The 20,018-nt window shown below is 42.7% G+C and overlaps 3 protein-coding genes across 6 annotated transcripts; all 3 read left to right on the top strand.

Annotated features, from left to right (window-relative positions):
- Window positions 1-1,249: 1,249 nt before the first annotated feature.
- On the top strand, window positions 1,250-11,210 carry LOC146268119 (uncharacterized). 4 transcript variants are annotated; one of them, XR_014768776.1, is made up of 3 exons: window positions 1,250-1,319; window positions 5,796-6,338; window positions 6,809-7,128. XR_014768776.1 is itself a non-coding variant. In XM_084708808.1 (3 exons), the coding sequence occupies exon 3, from the start codon at window positions 8,174-8,176 to the stop codon at window positions 9,737-9,739; it is 1,566 nt and encodes a 521-aa protein (XP_084564934.1). In that variant the 5' UTR covers window positions 1,250-1,319; window positions 5,796-6,338; window positions 8,165-8,173; the 3' UTR covers window positions 9,740-11,210. The 4 variants fall into 4 exon arrangements, 3 of the variants coding, with proteins under 3 accessions (XP_084564934.1, XP_084564936.1, XP_084564937.1); XM_084708808.1 differs by lacking the exon at window positions 6,809-7,128 and adding an exon at window positions 8,165-11,210; XM_084708810.1 differs by lacking the exons at window positions 1,250-1,319; window positions 6,809-7,128 and adding exons at window positions 1,348-1,829; window positions 8,165-11,210.
- A 413-nt stretch (window positions 11,211-11,623) lies between these two features.
- On the top strand, window positions 11,624-14,446 carry polr1c (RNA polymerase I and III subunit C). Its single transcript, XM_084709820.1, has 9 exons — window positions 11,624-11,751; window positions 11,995-12,066; window positions 12,209-12,316; window positions 12,414-12,546; window positions 12,660-12,791; window positions 13,111-13,263; window positions 13,452-13,601; window positions 13,687-13,803; window positions 13,992-14,446. The coding sequence occupies exons 1-9, from the start codon at window positions 11,680-11,682 to the stop codon at window positions 14,108-14,110; spliced, it is 1,056 nt and encodes a 351-aa protein (XP_084565946.1). The 5' UTR covers window positions 11,624-11,679; the 3' UTR covers window positions 14,111-14,446.
- Window positions 14,447-14,603: 157 nt separating this feature from the next.
- On the top strand, window positions 14,604-19,826 carry fbxo28 (F-box protein 28). The gene is made up of 5 exons (XM_084708963.1): window positions 14,604-14,800; window positions 15,592-15,701; window positions 16,563-16,701; window positions 17,122-17,317; window positions 17,517-19,826. Exons 1-5 carry the CDS (start codon window positions 14,606-14,608, stop codon window positions 18,035-18,037), a joined length of 1,161 nt encoding a protein of 386 aa, XP_084565089.1. The 5' UTR covers window positions 14,604-14,605; the 3' UTR covers window positions 18,038-19,826.
- The last annotated feature ends 192 nt before the right edge of the window (window positions 19,827-20,018 follow it).

Raw genomic sequence — 20,018 nt, 5'->3', positions numbered from 1 at the left:
AAGATGTCAGTTCCAACACAGGTTTTTTAAATTAAGTCGGAGTATAATGCAAAGCTGTCTGTTATTTACCCACACAGATTAATTATCTTGAAGAAGGCATTTGTACAACTATTATAATTTTCCTCGCTTGTTCTACTTCAGAATTGACAATCTTGACTCTGACTTGTGGCCATTCTGACTACTATGCCGATACATTAACGCCCAATTTCCACCTTTGTAACATTTAATCCAACATGATTGCATAGAGTAAAACATAACTTCCTAATCAAACGTTGAGTCATGACCATATAATTTCTCAAAGGCAAAAAAGCAAAGGTTCTTTCAAGGTTGGTTCGAATGTTAAATGATCCAGTTTAACCACTAGAGGGAGACCTCGTATTTATAATAGAACAGAAAAGAATTTCAAAGTCTTGCAATATTAACATGTGGATCTGTAAAATAATGACATCTGATGTGTGCTTGTGTATGTGACTGAATGCCTTTGCTTATCTGTGGTGTAGGTGTTGATTTGTAGAGATTGCACTATGGTCACCATATGGGTGATATCTGCAGGGGAGTGGGAAACTGGGCCTTGAGCCAGGCATGTAGGAACACTTCTCTGTGTGTGTGTGTGTGTGTGTGCGCGCACGCACACACGCGCACATTTTACACCAGGCCCGAAACAGCTGAGACCTGATTGTGTCATTAACACAGTGCTGCCACCCTGCCCCCATGTCTTTACCCTGAACCAATCAGAACATATCTCAGATCACCATGTGCCAATGACTCCCATTGCCATAGTAACAGATACCAATCATCCACATTGGAAATACATTTATATGTAGCTGAAATCCTACTGTATAAATAACACATTACTACTTCATACCAACATGACTAGAAATGGCCAAATTATTTCCAACTGAGTGTACCTGTATAGTTACAATTACCAATATTCAACGGATGACCAATCCGTTTCATTTGCAGTTAATCAAAAACTATTACTCAGACACTAGTTATCCTGTCTTGATGGTGATAATGAATGTGAACTATTTTGAATGTGGAATACTGACATGGGACACTCACCTCAAATCTCCCTAAAGATCTATGTCACCTTGGGAACTGGATAGACTAGTTACTGCCTGCCATTGAGTGTGCGCACGTATGCATGAGTGTACATATTTATATCTGTGTATTTGTTTGTCTCTGTGTGGTGCTTGCGCTTTATTTGTTTGTGGCTTTCACACGTGGTTTTTCTGTCCACTGTTTTTACAGGATAGGAATGTTTCCATTACTTACTACTTGAATAATAGTTGGGTTTACAAATGAACTGCATAAGTAAGGTAAGACCACTTACATAACTATAGATATGTCACATGTGTACAATGTAGTACACCAAGTTTGTCAGATACCCAAGGCTGCTCACATTCTAAACGTGCTGCAAATCCATGTACCCTAAACGGGGAACGCTATGTACCTGTGCTCAGAAACATCCGTCTACAGATCGGTTCCACAGGTGTTCATACTGCGAGCGTGTGTGCACACATGAATATTCAGATCCAGTGGGTGTGTCCGGGGGTGATGTGTATACCTAGGTGTGTGTTTGCAGAAGAAGGAAAAGGACGGTGTATTCCAAGGTACACCTGCAAAGAGTAGCGGACTTTGGAGCTGTCCTGTCATTTTCTGCGCGGACCCAACGTTTACAGAAGCAGGTGTGAATACCTTTGTAAGGAAGAACAGTTCTCGAGTCATTTGAGGTTGGCACAGACATAAACATGAGCAAACACTTCTGAAGACCTGGAAACAAAGAAGAACAAAGACATAAGGCCTAGTGCTACCTGCTTGCTGTAAAGGTAACCCTTGACCATACAAAGGTGTGAGAATATGTCTTTGAGAATGTGAGTGCCTTGCATTTAGGATTTGCATACTTGAAAGACTTAATGCTGTGTGCGAATAATTTCAGGTGTTTGTAGTTATGTTGGAGTTTGTCAAAGTAGGTGAACCTCAAGATTGTTATGAAAGGAAAAAAGGTTGGGCTCCTCCAATCGTGTGACTTCAGTCCAGGTCCTATCCCTTGTGTTATTTCGGGTCATTTTGACCCATCTGTCATTGTGACCCACCGTCATATTGCGATAACTTTACCGCATACAAAAACAAAGTGAAGCATTTTCTTTCAACCGTCGGGCTGTCTCAGACCCCTCACATTGCGAATGTTAAAAGAAAATTCTTTTTATTTGTTTTTGTATTGGGTAAACACAACAATGGTTCGTTATGAACCTTTGGGTCATGTGACCTGAAGGCAGCACAAATTTACACAAATCAGTCAGCTGAGTGGAGAGAGAGAGAAACACAGGACTCAACCCTAATGAGTATATCCACGACATGGATATGGTCTGCTTTAAGGGCTCTCCAAGGCATGGCGAGAGAGCTCATATTTATAGTGAACACACAGAAATAAGACACAGCTGCTATAGAGAGTAGCAGGCAGATGTGTCACGTATGATATCATGTGTCTTCCCAGTCTTAACACGGGGCATGGAGAACACTGTACCGACAAGGATAACAATGGATATTAAAATGTAAGAGATCATTTGGGAGACTTGACTGCCATTAGAACATGCTAGAACAATGCTAAAACTGGTCCATCCTTCAATTTTCTCCCACAGTATTCCCCTAGGCCAATGACAATGAACAGAAAATGGATCAATTCTTTTCAATCCTGTTCCTGTCTTTGCATGAGGCACACAACAGCATAAGCACACACATATTCCCCAGTGTTTCTTTGCCTGTTCAGTGCTACTGTGCACGCCATTGCAGATAATGACTTTTCTTGTGGTGTGTATTCAAATAATCATATGGCGTTTGCACAGAGATTTAGAGAGGTAAATGAGTACAAAGGCAGAAGGGGGAGGAAGGGTGATTCTATTCACTGTGCAAACTTCCCCATATTCTTTTCAGCGTTGATATCTGTTCTGTAATTACATCTGAACGCATGATGCAATAGTGGCTTTCCTGTCGCTAACCATTGACAGTGCCCTGGAAAGATAAACTGTGGCACAGGACGGCGATGGGAGGAATCTGACGTTGCTGAGAAGCATTACTGTTATCTGGTAGAGATATCTGATGTCACCCTTCTTCCTCAACAGTGTGATTTGCGGGGCCGCTTAATCACTCCCTGATGAATGCGCCACAACAGTGTCATTGTCACCGTCCACAAACTCGTTAACTATGTGAAACGGTCTCGCGCTCCTCCTCCTCTCTCTGTCTCAGTGTCACTCTTGTATTTGCACACGCATACCCTCACACAGATACACGGAAATGTGCAAGAAAACACACCTAAACAAACACGTGGTCCCGGAGGGGGCCGCGTGCTGTGATCTATGCAGTAACCGATACTACTTGAGATTAGCGCTGAGCATCTCATCTCGATAATACTTTGGGCCATAGGGTTAATTCTGTACTTACTCTGACAATCTCGTAGGCTGGTGCTTTGTGATGAGCAACAGGATCTAACTGGGTTTCTTTCCTACAATTTCCCTCTCACTCTTTGCTCACTCTTTGAAACACAACCCCTTAATCCCAACACATCTGTCACGGGTGCAGTCTCCCCCCCCCCATCCTTTCATCCATCCATCTATCCATCCATCCTGTCTCTCATCCAGCCCACATCCAGATGTTAAGTCTAAGTTAATGAGTCCTCCTTCTAATGCTAACCTTCCTTCCCCCACCCCTTGATCTACACAACCCTGCAGCCCTCTCCATTAACTGTTGTAACAATAACATACTCAATGTGGTCCCCACACAGACGTTCCTCCTCACCACACACAATGGCGTTTCTGGACATGCTGGCGCTATATAGGTGAATCTCCCCAAAAAAGATGTGCCATTTTCAGGTGAAATAAAACTTTTAACATTTTAGTCAAACACAAAATAAATGCAAAGTGCAACAGCAGGCGTGAAAAAAAGGTAAACAGAAAATAATACTTATATTATTTTTATATTTATATATTTTATTGCATTTGTTATTTATATATTTTTTGTAATAGTAAAAAATAACAGATTGAATTGCAACCCAAATTTGTATTTTTGAGGTGGGGGTAGGGGCTCCGATTACAGAATCACCTAGGTTGCCCTATGCCTAGACACGCCCCTGACCCCACACATCCTTTAGAGACCATAGACATCTCCCTAATCGCTGCACTGCCTATTCAGATATATATATATATATTAAGTAATTATGCCTATTTTTGCTCCTTGTGTCTGACTTATGCTATCATTAGCAGGCATGCCCATCTCAGCACATTGCCTAAAGGTAAACAAGCTCTGTAATTTGATATTTATGACAAGCTTGCTTGATGGCAGCCAGTGATGTCTTATTACTCTGACATACATCCAATGTTGTCCTCGAGTGTACAGAGTATGCTATCTCCTTCATCTCCCACCTGTTGCCGTGGTGAGGAGAGACCCTTTGTCTTAGTTACAATTCCCTCTTCCTGTACAGCCAAACCCAGATGCCCCTGAGCCAATAGATTGTCACCATTTATTGTTGCTTCTGAATGGATGCTTGTTTTGTAGGCCGGACACAGCTTTTGTAATATCTGAATGTGCTTCACTACACAGTTCATCGAATTACATTTTGCTGGTGTGGAGGAAATTGGAATAAGCACTCCTCCTTACATTATTCACTAATCAATAGAGCTAATCAATAAAACTTTCACTAATCAATAGAACTTTCACTAATCAATAGAACTTGTCATTAGATTCTAGTTAGTATGTTCTCATGTGAGTTTGCTATTGATGAGAGTATATTGTGTCTTTGTGTCAGGTTGAATAGATGTCAGTGAGAGCAGTGAACCTCTTTCTCTGTGACTGCTGTAACACCATGACTGCCTGACTGTCACCTATGTTAAAATTCTTCTGCACTATAAAAGATGGTCCGCCGGCCTGCAGAGCAGAGAGAGACATGATTGAGACCTAAGCCTGGTGTTGTGTTGGCATATATTGTCAGAGGTCTGGTTTTCTCTCCCAATCTGCAGATTGATAATACTTATAATATCCAGAACTCAACTGAACTGTCACTCCGTTAATGAAGAGACGGACAAAACCCTTTCTTCATCAATGGTGTACAGTACAGTACGGTGTACAGTATGACTAGAAAGAGGTCGTGAGAATCTTAAAATGGTGATAGGTAGTGTAAAGGCAATGACTTGCATAGCCTCCAAATCTAAATGGGGCATGATGTCCACATCTTTGAACTGATTATACAGTACATTTCTATCTTTCTCAACAAACACATGGCATATGATAGGGAGGGCATATGTCTAGGTGTGGAAGCAGACGTTTCTCTTGTTACATGACAACCATGAACATTCCCAGCTGATGAACCGTCTGTTGCCTCACAGGGACTTGAAAAAATGAACATTCAACAGAGTCCCATTGAGTATTGCAGTTGCCATAGCAACAGGGACAGAGTGATGGGTGTGGGTAAGGCAATAGGGGTTAGAGCTGGAGATGTATTTATATAATTTATATATATTGTGTGTGTGTGCGTGTGTGTGTGTGAGAGGAGGGTGAAGAGGGGATGGGAAACGTGCTTGTGTGTCAGAGTGAGAGAGAGAGTGAGTTAGAGAGAGATAGAGAGAGATAGAGAAAAAGAGATAGAGAGAGAGATATAGAGAGACCAGACCACACAAATAGAAAGAGAGTGTCTATTTGAGGGGGCGGCAGTTATCATCAAGAAAAGAAAAAAAAAATCTGCGCATTCATTCATGCATTTTACTCCATCTCTTTTTTTTCCTCTTTCCCTCTCTCTTCTCCAGGTGGATAGAGTGACAATGACGCCGGCTGCCTGACTACATCTCCTCATTATCATTCCCCTCCCCCTCCATCCCTCCAATCCCCTCCTAGCATCTACCCCCCACCACCACCGCCATACACAGCCAAAAAGCCACCTCCATCTAGCTCTGCCTCCTATCCACACTCGGTCTCCACGAGAGGGAAAATGAAGATTTGCAAGTGCAGCCTCACATTTGTAATCAGATGAAAGAAGGGATTATCTTAAGGTTTCCTCCATCTTGTTCACGGCTGGGGCCGAGATAGAAAGAGGAGAGAGGGAGAGTGACGGGGGGGGGAGAAGAGGAGGAGACTCGAAGAAAGAAAGAGGAAGGGAGGGTGTAGTAGATAGTGCGTGGCAAGAGGGGGAGTCACCTGTGGATGTGAGGGGGGGAGCAGCTTCTCTTTTCCCTCTACGAGATCCTGGAATTGACGTTGGTTCTTCAGGAAGCTGGGCAAAAGAATTGAAGCCTAGTGAAGAAGAAGAGGTGGAGAGAAAGACCTCCGGCGCACCAAGCTCAGATTGAAAGGTAAGCTGGCGTTACTGGTCTGCATGAGAAAGGCTTGCCTGACTGTTAGATTTCAGGGTTGTGTTTTGGAGTGTCATTTGTTAGGGAGTGTGAGCATGTGCGCAAGTTCCTATGCATACTCCTGTTTGTGTGTGGTCTGGGGGGGGGGGGGTCATTTCACCTACGAGGGTATTTTTAGCACCATTGAGGTAGTAAATCCATGCAGGCCTTGAATAAGTGAGTCAGGAAGACAAGCAACAATTGGCCATACTTTTATCCACCCTCCTTTCTCAGGGTAATGTTTCCATCTGAAGCACATTTTTTGTTGTTTTAGATCTATTTCCGATGGATGATATATCAATTTTTATGTATTCTGGGTTTTCAATTGGCATACTTTTGCAGAAGGTTACAGAATTTGATCATATTAGCAAAAGCACCAGGATTATATTACATCATTTAATTTCTTGACAAATCTTTATTTCTTGACCTAGGAAACAAAAGCCGCTCCTCACTCATCCTACTCCCATCAACACCAATTTTCACACAGCACATATCAAGCTCCTTGATGTGGTGGGATCAGTGGGTGGGATGCCAAGCCTTTCTTTTAGAATAGCTGCACACCTCTTCAGAGCCGACAAAGCGTCTTCTGATCTGAGGACCCTTGCAGATAGGTGCCCAACATGGTGCCTTTCAAAAAAAAAAAAAAAAAAAAAAAGCCTCTTGCCTGATTGGAGAACCACTTGCAACTTGGGCAAGTAATTTCCTGAATACGTGTGGCATTTCACAATGTTTATTGACATCAGGATTTGCTAACCACATTTTTAAATACAAAGTGTTATTGCATTTTAATATGAATACAATATGTAACATATTCAATCTTTCATTCCAATGGCATGCTTGGGAGCTAGAAAAGAATCCCAGAAATCAATTCCAGCATCTGTTTATATATTGCAATTTTACTCATCAACAATATTCCCAAATGGTTGCCATCCATATGGTATATTCATATCTTCCAGTATGGTACCTGATTGTATTGTGCAGACAGGTGTTGCCATACTCAGGACTGAGTGGACTGAGATCCCCCCTGGGGTTAGGACAGCTTGCCACCACCCTCTGATGTTCTTAGAAAGGCATTCCCTCATAAAAAGGAAGGAGGGACAAGACCTTTAACAACTCAAATGCAATGGCCATTCTGTGCAAGCAGTAGTTCAGCACGTAATGTTACAGCATTATGAGGACGGCCAACACTGTCTTAAAAGTAGAAAAGTTTGAACAGATCCTTGATGTACGGTGGAACTCAGACCAAAAATATGTAGCATTTTGGCCTCCGACTAATGCTTTGTAAGAAGGTACAGACAATCCTATGTTTCTCTTGTAAGCTTATGGATAAACAGCTGATCCAAAACTAATCTGATCGGCCTAATCTCTGCCTCTACCAGGGTTACCTGACCACTGTCCATGCCCACCCATCTGTGCCCCAAACAATACCCTCTTAGCTTTGTCTGGCATCGCAATCTGTTGGCAGAGACAATTAAAGCTTTAACACTTTAATGAGATTGAAAGCAACATGAAGAAAGAAAAAAGAAGGTGGTTTTGATCATTAAAATGTCTCGAACAGTCAAAAACCTACGGTCTTCCAGCCGACGTGTCTACTGCTATGTAAGGCCTGCAGCCCACCTCACCATTGCGAATGAGTCATGTGAGAACTAAGGAACCAATTTGGTTAGTACCAAATCACTGTGTTCATTTCGTTCTCATGATGCACTGTGTTGGCTGCTCTGTGAGGGGTGATTACGGGTCTGAGATACTCACGCTGGTAACGTTCTCTTTCTCTTCGTCTGCCACAGGGTTTTCCCATGGCAGAGGGCGGGCCACCCGCTTCTGAGTTGTTCCCACCGGGGGGTGCTACAGTGCCACTTGATGGGGCCCTCTCCGCTGACCCCCTACTGCCCCTCTCCAAGAGCTCTGTAGACGTGCTGACTGCCCCACTGCACCAAGAGGAACCAAAAACATCCAGCAACCATCAAACTTCATTTCCTCAGAGAGACAATGCTGGTAGAAGTCAGGTGGACAGTCAAAAGTCACCTGCGGACCCCCAGTGTACCACCCAACACCCAGCGGATCCAGTGCCACCCAGGACTTCAGCCCGCCCCCACAGCATAGCTGAGGCAAACACATCACAGAGGCCAGGAGGCGTTGCAAATCATAGCCTCCAAGTCGACCGGGGCATGATGTTATCTGTGTGTGGGGAAGGCCTTGCAGTCTCCTCCACCTCCCAGAGAGACCTGAGATGGGACAGGCTGGGACCAGGACAGCTGCCTGTTCAGAGGAGTCATTCCGACACCCTCCATCTGGTCAGGGAGGCTGGAGGCCCGTCGCCTTCTGGTTACCCTGGAAGACACACCCCTCAGGAGGCCCTTCTTCAGGCCCACCCCATGTTAGCCTGCAAGCAGGCCATGCAGCTGCAGCACTGCAACGCAGTCACCACCACCTGCCATGGGGGAAACAGCAGAGGAGGTAGCCCCAAAACGCAGCCTCCGGGCGGGTGTGTCAGGATGTGCAGCGCTGGTCCTTCCAACCCTACGTCGGAGGTCTGCGGAAATGCTTGCCACCACCCGCACTGTGAGGCGGGCATGTGTCACGGCACGTTTGTCCACCATGGGACCCAGGAGGACACGTTCGCTGCCTACTGCCACCCCCAGCCCATCCCAGCCCCCGCCCAGCAAGTGCCACGCCTAGCGGGCGTGGACGCCGATTACCGTGACGCGAGATTGATGGCGCCTCACCCGGCAGCTAGCCTCCTGGCCCTCCCCCGCCTCATCTCCTCCGTCAGCGAGACCGGGCTGGACGCCAAGCGGATGCTGCGCTGCTGCAAACTCAACTGCACCTGGGCGGGACCACTGCCCCCTGGTGGTGGAGGGCTGCCGCAAGGGGAGGAGTACGGCGGCTGCAGTGCACGAGCCGCCACAAGGGAGACGGGGACCATGACAGCCTGCAAGGAGCTCAGGAACGTAGGGGTGCAGACAGTCCATGCCCATGAGCCTCCCCCACCCCACGTCTTCCCCCAGGTCTGCCTAGTCGAGGACTCCCCCAACCGGGCCGGGAACGCAAACGGCGTGGCGGAGGTGGCGAGCGGCGGGCAGAAGACCCCGGTGAAAGAGGTGAAGTGGGACGCGGAGGGCATGACGTGGGAGGTGTACGGGGCGTCGGTGGACCCTGAGGAGTTGGGATTGGCCATTCAGCGGCACCTGGAGCTGCAGATCAAGGAGACGGCAGGCCGTGCCGCCAAGCTGTCTCGCCAGGACACTGTCACCTCGCGCAGAAGCAGCAATGACCCAGGGCGCAGGAGGAAGAGGGCCGGGGTGATGGCCTCCATCCGCAGTCCTGCCTGCTGTGCCCGCTCCAGCACCGCGGTAGACTGATGGAGGGACAGGAAGAGGGAGTGAAACCCAAACACTGTGCTCCTCGGCCAAGATGGCCGCTCATACACTCGATATACGACCCAGATATAGCCTACTAAAGTATGATATGTCTCACAGCAGGAGAAATACATGTTTCCAAGAACCCACAAATATACAGAAAAAACATGGCAAATGTATGTACAATGAATGAAGGACAGAACAGAACTAAATGTATTAAAAGAAGGTCTCTTATTGCTTTGTTATAAGCTTAAACATAAACAAAACAAAATACATGTATTAAACCTATTCTCCTTTAATTTGCTAAACTTTTATCACATTTTGAGAATGCTCCTTCGACATTTTCCAGTTGGGTCATTACGCTACATTGCATAGCTAAAGCTAGCCTTGGTGTATGGATAGGAATAGCTGGAAAAAAGCCCCAAAAGAGAGAAATAGGCTACTGTATAATAGCAATCTTTGATTGACTGTGCCTCATCATCCAAAGAAAACAATATCTTTGGTTGGTCTGCCGTATGTGGTAGTTTACAGTCGTCTTTTGCAAAAAAGTACCATGAAATCAAACTTTATGTAATCTGTTTTGTACCCTATTTCAACGTTTCATGTTTTCATTATCAATGTATTTTCGGCAAGTAGGAGAATAATTGTGCTTGTGTTATTATTATCGTGTTTTTTCCAGTCTAAATCCACAGCCAAAAACAGGCTTAACTGGGTTGAGGGTTCAGTGTGTGTTTTCCTGTGTGTGACTTGTTCATTCATCCATAATGGCAACAGAAAAGATTTGAAGATCTATTGTGAGTCCAAATATGATTAGAATTAGAACAGTATCTTCACAATGTACTGTGCTATAATAACCCTTGGTAGCAGTGTGCAAACCTGATGTTGCAGAATGGTAATTGGTCAGATCTGTAACTAGGAATGATGTGTAAGTAAAATGATGTACTGAGTTAGGTTAAAGAGTGAAACGATTTCTATTAATCAAAAGCAGACAAACGAAGCAATCTTAAAACCAGATTAGAATATATTTGTATTATAGGCTGCTATTGCTGCAATGTGGTATATAACAGTGTAGTCATGCAATCACATATTGTTTTGGTTAAACTGGTTTAAGTACATTGTCACCATTTGAATCTTGGAACTGGCCCTGTGTTGTACGCTGACTTACTAAAGTAAATCAATCAAGAATCAAGTAGGGAATTTGTTTATGTTCCATACAGGATAATTTATATTAATTTTAATAGTAATGACAATAACAGAGATGCCAACTAAAGCAACATATATTGGTTAGTATTGTTGAGTTGTGGTGGAGGAGGCCATATTTGACAGGACTTTGTAGATTGTTGCTGCTTTCTATATACAGTCTGTATACTGTAGTTATGTCACCTGTTGGTTGATTTCATGATGGAAATGTCATGTATCTCAAAATGTGTTCTTCTGACTCTTACTGCCAGCAATAAAGTATATAAATAATGTATTTTTTGTCTAAGTCTTTTTTTCTTTTCTTTTTTAAGCTGTGACTTCTGGGAAACAAAGCTTTGAGTGAATATCAGGTAAAATGTCACTCTTGGTTTTGGTGAAGTCTTCTTGAAACATCTCATCAGACCACATGTGGTCCACTGAACATTTTGTTCATTGTGGTGCAAGGAACATCTGTAAAGATTTTTAGTTCGCTAGTTCAAATCAATCCTCAGGGCTCATCATGTTTGTCTATTATAGCGCCACATTTGGGTTAATTGTCCCTCTATCCCCATAGGTAGATCAAGGTAGTTTCACTACTCGTAAAGCCTCACTGCTGGGATGCATTATAAAAAAACTACGGTGCTTGGAGCCTTGAATAAAGGTTTATGTTAATGACCCCATCTAGTGGCGGTTATACGTAGCGAGTACCACCGAAGAAGTACAGATAGGCGGGGATAACAGACGTCAATGAAAACATTGTCAAAATGGCAGCGTCCAGGAGCAACGTGGATGAAATTCGGAATAGAGTCATTTTACAAGAATTTGGTGTTCGGAATGTAAGTAGTTGGTCAATCTTCTTGTGTAAAGATCAACCTGTAACTGACGTTTTGGTTGATGATTGGGAAACGTACGGGCGGATAAGACTGCTAACTTGCATGGTTCAGGTAGGCTAGTTCAAGCTAGCCAATCTAACTGTTAACCATACCGGTGGTATGCTAGTTCACATGTGACGTGTAGCTAGCCAACAGTTGTGCTGAAGGCTTAGCTAACTTTAGATTTTTTTATGCAAATGCGTGCAGGTTCATACAACTGACTACCCTGGTAATTACCCGGGCTACGATGATGCATGGAATATGCAGAAATTCCAAAAGGTAACTTGTTATCGTTGGCCCTGTCTGTCGATGAACTGTGAGACCGACATGTATTTTGCACATTAAAAAATAATATGTTCAGGTGATTTATTTTGAAATGTCTTCACTGAATCAATAATAATAAAAAACAATTTTTTTGCAGAATTTCAGAATCGATATTGTGGAAATGGATGAGACAACCATGGAGTTCGACATGGTGGGAATAGATGCTGCAATTGCAAATGCCTTCCGTAGGATAATGCTGGCTGAGGTGATTGTGTGCAAGATGATTGTGGCTGTATTAAAGTGGATGCATGCAAGTGACACAGCTTTGGCGACCAAGGACTGACTTATCTTTCTTCTCTCAGGTTCCCACTATGGCAGTTGAAAAAGTGTATATCTACAACAACACATCTATTATACAGGATGAGATTCTTGCCCACAGACTAGGCCTCATCCCCATCAAAGCTGACCCTCGTTTGTTCGAGTACAGAAACATTGGTACACCCCCCCCCCTCCCCCCTCTTTCTTAGTCTATGTCCAGTAATTCAGTGTAAGGCTTAAAACTGTCCAAAGGGTTAGTATTTTTTTCCTTCGTCATTTTCTTTTCCCAGGGGAGGAAGGAGGGGAAGAAGAAGGCACAGAAATAGACACAATTCAACTCCAGCTGAAAATCAAATGCACTAGGAATCCTAGGGCCCCTAAAGACTCATCTGACCCCAGGGAGCTGTACCTAAACCATATGGGTAAATATGAGTCTTAGACCTCAATACAAATACATTTGATCTCACTGTCTATACTTGACACATCACAAAGCCTATAACTAACATTATAATGCAAAGATCGTATAAGTCCTTGATCAGAATCATAATGGGATTTATTCGCCATGAAAGTTTGCGCAGGCAAGGAATTTGCTTTGGCAGGAAGGTGCATACAATAAACATAGGAACCTGAAATTGTTGAATACCCTTGAATACCCTTATAGATACAGCTCAGTTTCAATCAATGTAGGATTTTGTGTTCCTGTGCATGGTTGCTCACTTGACCTCTCGTCTCTCTGCTCAGTGTACTCCAAGGACATGAAGTGGGTCCCGATTGGGAACCAGGCTGACGTGTTTGCCGATGCCAATATTGGCCCTGTCCACGGGGACATCCTGATAGCACAGCTACGGCCAGGACAGGAGCTTGACATTGTCATGAGCTGTGTGAAGGGCATCGGTGAGATACATTTCTGTCAACTCAGACACTGGGAAATATTGATCAGTTAGATGGATTTATTATTTGGTTATGTATACTATATTTCAGACCGGTCAAATTTGAAGACTTCTCAAATGACTTAAAATAAATATTTCTAGTAAGCTCTCTTACTATTCTGATTGGCTAGCTCTTGTGCTCCAATCCTACAGGTAAAGACCATGCAAAGTTCTCACCTGTTGCAACAGCCAGCTACAGGCTCCTCCCTGAGATCACTCTAATGGAAACTGTAGAGGGGGAGAAGGCAGAGAGGCTGAAGAGCTGTTTCTCACCTGGTGTAATTGAATTGGAAAACTGCAATGGTAAGAACTTAATGAAAATCATTTCCAAAAGCTTTTCCTTCCATAATGACTTGTTATACCATGATTGTGGTCTTCTGCCCTGCAGGAAAGGTTATTGCCAAAGTTGTGAACAGCCGTCCAGACACATGCAGTAGGGAGGTTCTCAGACATGATGACCTCAAGAATCTTGTTAAGCTGGCCAGAGTGCGGGACCATTTCATCTGTATGTTTGCCTGTGTATTTAATCATTTACCATCACTACTTCCACTCCTGTTGCTGCTAATACAGATACAATAAAGACATAGAAAGCACCACATAACACATCTCTTCAGTTGCGTGTTATCGTAGTCAACATTGTGTGTAGTTTTACATAGATTTCCCTTGTTAATTTTGTATTTTTCGCCCTTACAGTTTCTGTTGAGTCCACTGGCATCTTACCTCCAGATGTTGTGGTCACGGAGGCTATCAAAGTTCTTATGAGTAAATGTCGGAGATTTCTCAATGAACTCGACTCAACAGAGGTGGATTGAAAGCAAATTCAGTTGGACCAAATGCATATTCATCATATTTCCTGAAAAATAATGGAACATTGGGTTAATCTGGAGTGTCATGTAATGTGATTCAAACTGTTGGATTTGCTCAAATTAAATTAGTGGAATACTGAGAATGCTTTCGATGCTGAAATGGAACTTGTACAGTAGTGTTTTGTATTCAGGTTTGTTTGTCTCGTATCAAATTGTATCATTTGTCGAGTACAATTATGAAAAAATAGTTATTTTCCTGAGTTATGTTGCCAGAGATTGCTGCCGTAAATCTGGATGAACCTGCTCCAGATAATAATTAAAGCGTGTCATTCCAACTTACAACCTTGCTGTCTTCATCTATAGTATAATTTTTTCAGACCACTTCTAAATGTGTTCATATAATAGGGGTGGTCATTGTACATTTTCAAAGTACTACGATCATGGAAAGGGATTACGCCCCCCCCAAAAAACACATTACGTCACTTCCCATTCTCTGGTTAGATGAAGATGGCGGCCGTTGTAGAGAGAGTTGAGGGAGGTGTAGGGTCCCTGGATTCCGACTGTGTGTCTCCGAGGTTGTCTACACCACCACCCGATCAACCGCATCAGAACAATCCTCTACTTGGACTCCCTATTGTGGCTATTGAGACCATTCTGAATTTCTTGTCATACGACGAAATCAGTCTACTACGCTTGGTAAGAGAGAACAAAACAAACTGCAGCTGCCTATGCGGAGTCTACCAGCAGTAGCTAGCGCTAATTATCAAGCTAGCAAACACTATCTGATTGAACTGAGGTCAAGCAATGAAAAGCAATGCATTCGTTTTATTTTGCATGTGTATGATAACGTCTTGGTGTCCAAGTTCCCTATACTGATGCAAACTTTTATGACGGTTGCAATGGTTGCTACTGCTTTTTCTGGCATTGGCCTTTAAATCAACAACGCAGGAGGTGCTAGGCTGGCTGGCTAGCTAGCCAATGTTAGCTCATCGCAGGTTGCGTGCATGGAAACCCGTCTACCAACAACTAGGGCCCATACATTGAGCAAGAACTATGTAGGTAAAATAAGAAACTATTGGCGAATCAATAATCAAAGGATAGATGGCAAGTTGAATTCCAGAACCTCAGTCTTATATAAATGAAACAAACACGTGCAAGTAACTAGGTGAAGGAGCTGGTCATAATATTTGCACAATTTAGTGATCTAGCATTAAATTTTAACTTTATCTGAATTTTTCTGAGCCAAGAGGATCTGCATTAGTTGTACATTCATCTTTGTTTATTCAACCACCCGACACTTATCGTAACTTTAGTGATTTCATAGTTAACCACGTTTACTGGACCTGTCGTGTGCATACCTTCATCCTAATAGTCCTTTTTACATAAAGTAAATAAATAAATAATTAAGTTACATGCTTGTAAGGCATTATTCTTAAAACCAGCAAACATGCACATAATCATACTTGTTTGTCCCTATTTCTTGCCAGGTATGCAAGCGTATGGACATGATCAACCAGCGCATGCTGAACCAAGGTTTCCTCAGGGTGGAACGCTACCACAGCTTGTGCCAGAGGCAGGTCAAAGCCCAGCTACCTAGGTTAGTGTCTGCTACACTCAAGGTGGAATGGGAGACTTGTGGTTATTCCATAATAATTGATGTTCCTATTTAAGCATACACAAAACAAAATGCAATCGGGTAGAATATTTATTTGGCTAAATTTGTTGAAAACATCTGTACTATTGGAAGTGCTTTTCTCATAGTTGCCTCAGAACAGTCGAAGATCTGCATTGTAGAAAGGTGTGTTGACCAGTGCAAACTTTAAACTCATGCAACTCAGCATTTTAAATCATTCTCACCCAAGTCAGCCTGTAATTTTACTCACCTTTACTGTAATTTTATCAATTATTTTTTATTCTCTTACTTAATGCCCATGGGCTGTAGATCTGTGTTTTCTTGGTCAAAGCTGGACTGATGAGTGCATATAGAGGGCGCTAATGCACCGAGCCCATGTAAATATGAAGCAGGTGAGCAAGGATACAGTGACTCACATGGTGTACTGAAAACTGACCCGTGTCTGTGATCTCTGTGAGAGCAAGCCAAACTAAACCAAAGCACATATCTACCATTGCATAATAGCACTTCTATCGCGCCAATGACGTTTTGCCCTTATATATATATATATATATATATATATATATATATATATATATATATATATATATATATATATATATATATATATATATATATATATATATATATATATATATATATATATATATATATATATATATATATATATATATATATATATATATATATATATATATATATATATATATATATATATATATATATATATATATATATATACAAGGAAGGGCAAACTTTTAGTAATATTTGGAATGTGTTTGGCCTGTGTGTAAATGTTTAGTGGGATTATTATTTGGTTGGTAGGCGTGAATCAGAGCGAAGGAACCACTCATTGGCTCGTCACGCTGATATCCTAGCTGCTGTTGAAACACGCCTGTCCCTTCTCAACATGACCTTCATGAAATATGTGGACTCCAATCTTTGCTGCTTCATCCCTGGAAAGGTGAATCCATCATTATGTATATCCTCTAATGTAGACCTACAGGACAGAATTTATTTAAAGTCAATCTGTGTGAACAAAAGTGTATGCCATTTGTAGAAAGGGAGTTATTTTTTAAATTCTCCAATTGTGTGTATTTTTTGTGCATTTCAGGCCTTTGCTTAGTTATTCTGCCACTAGATGGCACTCCTGCCCCAGAAATCTATTACTAGTTCACTGCTATCATGAATATGAGCCATAATTTTTAAACTTAACTCATGACAAAGGAGTTTTCTTGCCTAGTTTTGTGTAACACTGCAGTAGTTAATATACCTAACCCCAAACAATATATTTGTTCATAAAACACACACAATCACATTCTCCCTTACTGGCAAGTCCTTGCCATGTGATTAACCTCTGTGTGGGTGCCCTCCCTCCCCTCAGGTGATAGATGAGATTTACCGCGTGCTGCGCTACGTCAACTCCACACGTGCTCCCCAGCGGGCTCATGAAGTCCTGCAAGAGCTGCGGGACATCTCCTCGATGGCCATGGAGTACTTTGATGAGAAGATCGTCCCCATTCTGAAGAAGAGGCTGCCCGGGGCAGACTTGTCTGGGCGCCTCATTGGATCTGCCCCAGGTTGCTAACTAAATTAACTTTAGAGATGGCCATGTTTAAATGTTCATTTAGCAGATGCTTTTTATACAAGGGGTTTAATTTGGACTCGGAAAGTGTGTTTGCACCGATTATTATCTCATTTGATCTTTTCTGTTTTACGAAGTTGCCCATAGTACATGTAAGTTAAACCACACACTCTCTTCCTTCCTTTCCCTTCTAGTGGCTGGCCCATCCACCTCCCTGACCACCATGTCTCTGCTAGCCAAGAACACGCCATCACGCTCAGAGATGACCAAAGTGCAGCAGCAGGTGAAGGTGAATGGGGCGTCCATGACGGCCCTGCGGAGGGAGATGCAGGAGGTGCGTGTCAAGCAACTGGAGCAGCAGAAACAGCTGCAGGACCAGGAACAGAAGTTGCTGGAACAGACGCAGGTCATCGGAGAGCAGAATGCCCGGCTGGCGGAGCTGGAGCACAAGCTCAGGGAACTGATGGACAGCGCCGTTGGAGGAGTCACGCCCAGCTCTGGGTCCAGGCCGGCCGTGGCCTCCACATCGGCCTCCTCTTCCGCCGGGTCTCCCTCTTCCGGCACGGCAGTTGTGGCAACCACACCCGGTGCCATGGCCACAGCAACCAGCGTTTTGCCTGGAGCGGCGGAGGGTGACTGCAGCCCACCCTTTAAACGTACCAGGAAGAGTTCAGACCTACCACGGCAGTCCAAACGCCTGCGCTGCAAGAAATAAGGAGGCGCTATCGTTTTGTTTTTCAGATGTGATAATTGCACCCCCTGCAAGTCTGTTCAATGTCAGGAGTAGCTCTAGTGTTAATTGCCCCCCATGCCCTACTTCCACTATGAAGATGACTTCCTTCATAGAGGAACCAAACACAATGGGCGTGTTGTGGGGCAAAATGTTGCCATGGTATTTATTTGGGTACTGTGTTGCTCTCCATAGTTTAACCACTGACCCTAAAGCCGCTCTGAAATTTGCACATTAGGTGACAGGTTAGGCTTCATTTCAAACATTGTTTGACTGAGTACAAAGCCACTTAAAGGTCAATACTGGCTCATAAACAAAAATTGATCCCCTTAAAGGGCATTAACTGCTAGTTTGAAGGGAGAGAGGGCAAAGACATGTCTTTGTGGCGTAGGTAAAAGTAATTCAAGGACCTTACTGGTGTACAACTATTAAAAAAACAAAACATTTTGCTCTGACATTAAACGTCCTGTCTACAATACATGGTCCCCTATAAAGTAAAAATAACTGTCATTTTTTTTTGTTTTGTAAGGTTATTGCAAGGTGGGATAGCCTTTAACCTTCTGGTTCTACCCATTTCCAGTGGTATGCTGTAGTCTTCACGCGTATTCATAGGATGGGATATATTTAAATCAACACTGCATATGGAATTATTAAATTGATCTCACCTGCTACCCAAGAAGTCCTTGCTACATACATGTGGTGCATTATAGCATAACATTTGGTTTTATGCTATAATGGTTTAGGAAAGTGATTTTAGTTATTCTACCAATCATGTCACATCTTGTGCCTCTGTAACTATTGGAAGAGAAGGAGGGCCTTTTAAGGGATTTACATTCAGTACCCAGTTTTAACATGTATCACAGCTTATACAGAGATCAAAATGAATTTCCTGTGAATAGCTTTTATCCAATGGTGCTAGAAATGCCTAGCTACATAGAACAGATAATTGATTATATCTGTAAGATTGTTTTAAAGATGTGACACAGCTTCCTCATCTTTCTTTTTATCTCCTTTGTTATCCTGTCTTCATACACAGAATGGCTAGAACTATATTATATACAACACAAGGTGTATCTCTAGACTCATGTTTGCCAAACAACAGATTTGCAACCACAGTAGAGTTAAAAGCACCAACAATTTCATGAAGCTTTCTAGGCAAGGAATTTGGAAAGGGTTAAAAGTGATTGTTTGGCAACAGACAAGCACTGTTTCATTTATCTTGCACAAGAGCACCCTTCCATTGTCAAGCTCTCTGCACACACACTCGCCTTCTGAGGTTAGCTTGTGAGCCCATATTGTGGCTTGAAATTATTTTTGTTAAAAATGAACTTAACCACTCATAGCATGAAACCTTTGTGAGGCATACAGGGAAATGCAGTTCACTATTGGGTGGATGGACCGTGTATTTGAAACGCTTTGGGTAGGAAATGCAAGAATATGTTATCTAGTGGCTTAAATTGAGACTGCGTCTCAGGCTAGAAATGACTGTATTGTTAAGTTCATGTACTTCAAATGTAGACAGGATTATTTCATGTATGTTTAAAGAAATCTTATGTTGTAAATTAGCCTGTTAGGGGCTAACTGTATGGTTTGTTGCACACATTACTATTACAAATGTTAAAATCAATCCAATTAAAAGAAGTTAACATATCCATACACCAGTGAGAATGTTAGTATGATTACATTAATCGTATTACAACGACATCCCAAAAAAATATTTTATCACATTAAGGTACCAAAATAAAAATACCAAGAAAATATGTTCACCAAAATATCTAACTAGTTTTTGGTTTGAAACAATGTATTGATATTTATATGTCTCTTGGAAACTTTTATCAGAGTGATATGCAAAGTGTGTGGTAGCCTAAATGCAAGGTTCTGAAAGTAGATTAGGGACACAGTTCAGGTAGTTGCATACAGTAGTGGTTAGTGCCTTGTAACAGTCTGTTTTACATGAGGAAATATG

This window comes from Hypomesus nipponensis, chromosome 11 (assembly GCF_054491055.1).
Source record: "Hypomesus nipponensis isolate SF chromosome 11, ASM5449105v1, whole genome shotgun sequence".
Lineage (NCBI taxonomy): Eukaryota > Metazoa > Chordata > Actinopteri > Osmeriformes > Osmeridae > Hypomesus > Hypomesus nipponensis.
This window is presented reverse-complemented; position numbering and strand designations above follow the sequence as displayed.

Coding starts and splice junctions, on each gene's coding strand:
- LOC146268119 (XM_084708808.1), top strand. CDS start 8,174: ATGGCAGAGGGCGGGCCACCCGCTTCTGAGTTGTTCCCACCGGGGGGT.
- polr1c (XM_084709820.1), top strand. CDS start 11,680: ATGGCAGCGTCCAGGAGCAACGTGGATGAAATTCGGAATAGAGTCATT. Junction 12,067..12,208: donor ATATGCAGAAATTCCAAAAG/GTAACTTGTTAT, acceptor ATTTTTTTGCAG/AATTTCAGAATCGATATTGT. Junction 13,804..13,991: donor AGTGCGGGACCATTTCATCT/GTATGTTTGCCT, acceptor TCGCCCTTACAG/TTTCTGTTGAGTCCACTGGC.
- fbxo28 (XM_084708963.1), top strand. CDS start 14,606: ATGAAGATGGCGGCCGTTGTAGAGAGAGTTGAGGGAGGTGTAGGGTCC. Junction 15,702..16,562: donor GTCAAAGCCCAGCTACCTAG/GTTAGTGTCTGC, acceptor TTTGGTTGGTAG/GCGTGAATCAGAGCGAAGGA. Junction 17,318..17,516: donor CCTCATTGGATCTGCCCCAG/GTTGCTAACTAA, acceptor TTTCCCTTCTAG/TGGCTGGCCCATCCACCTCC.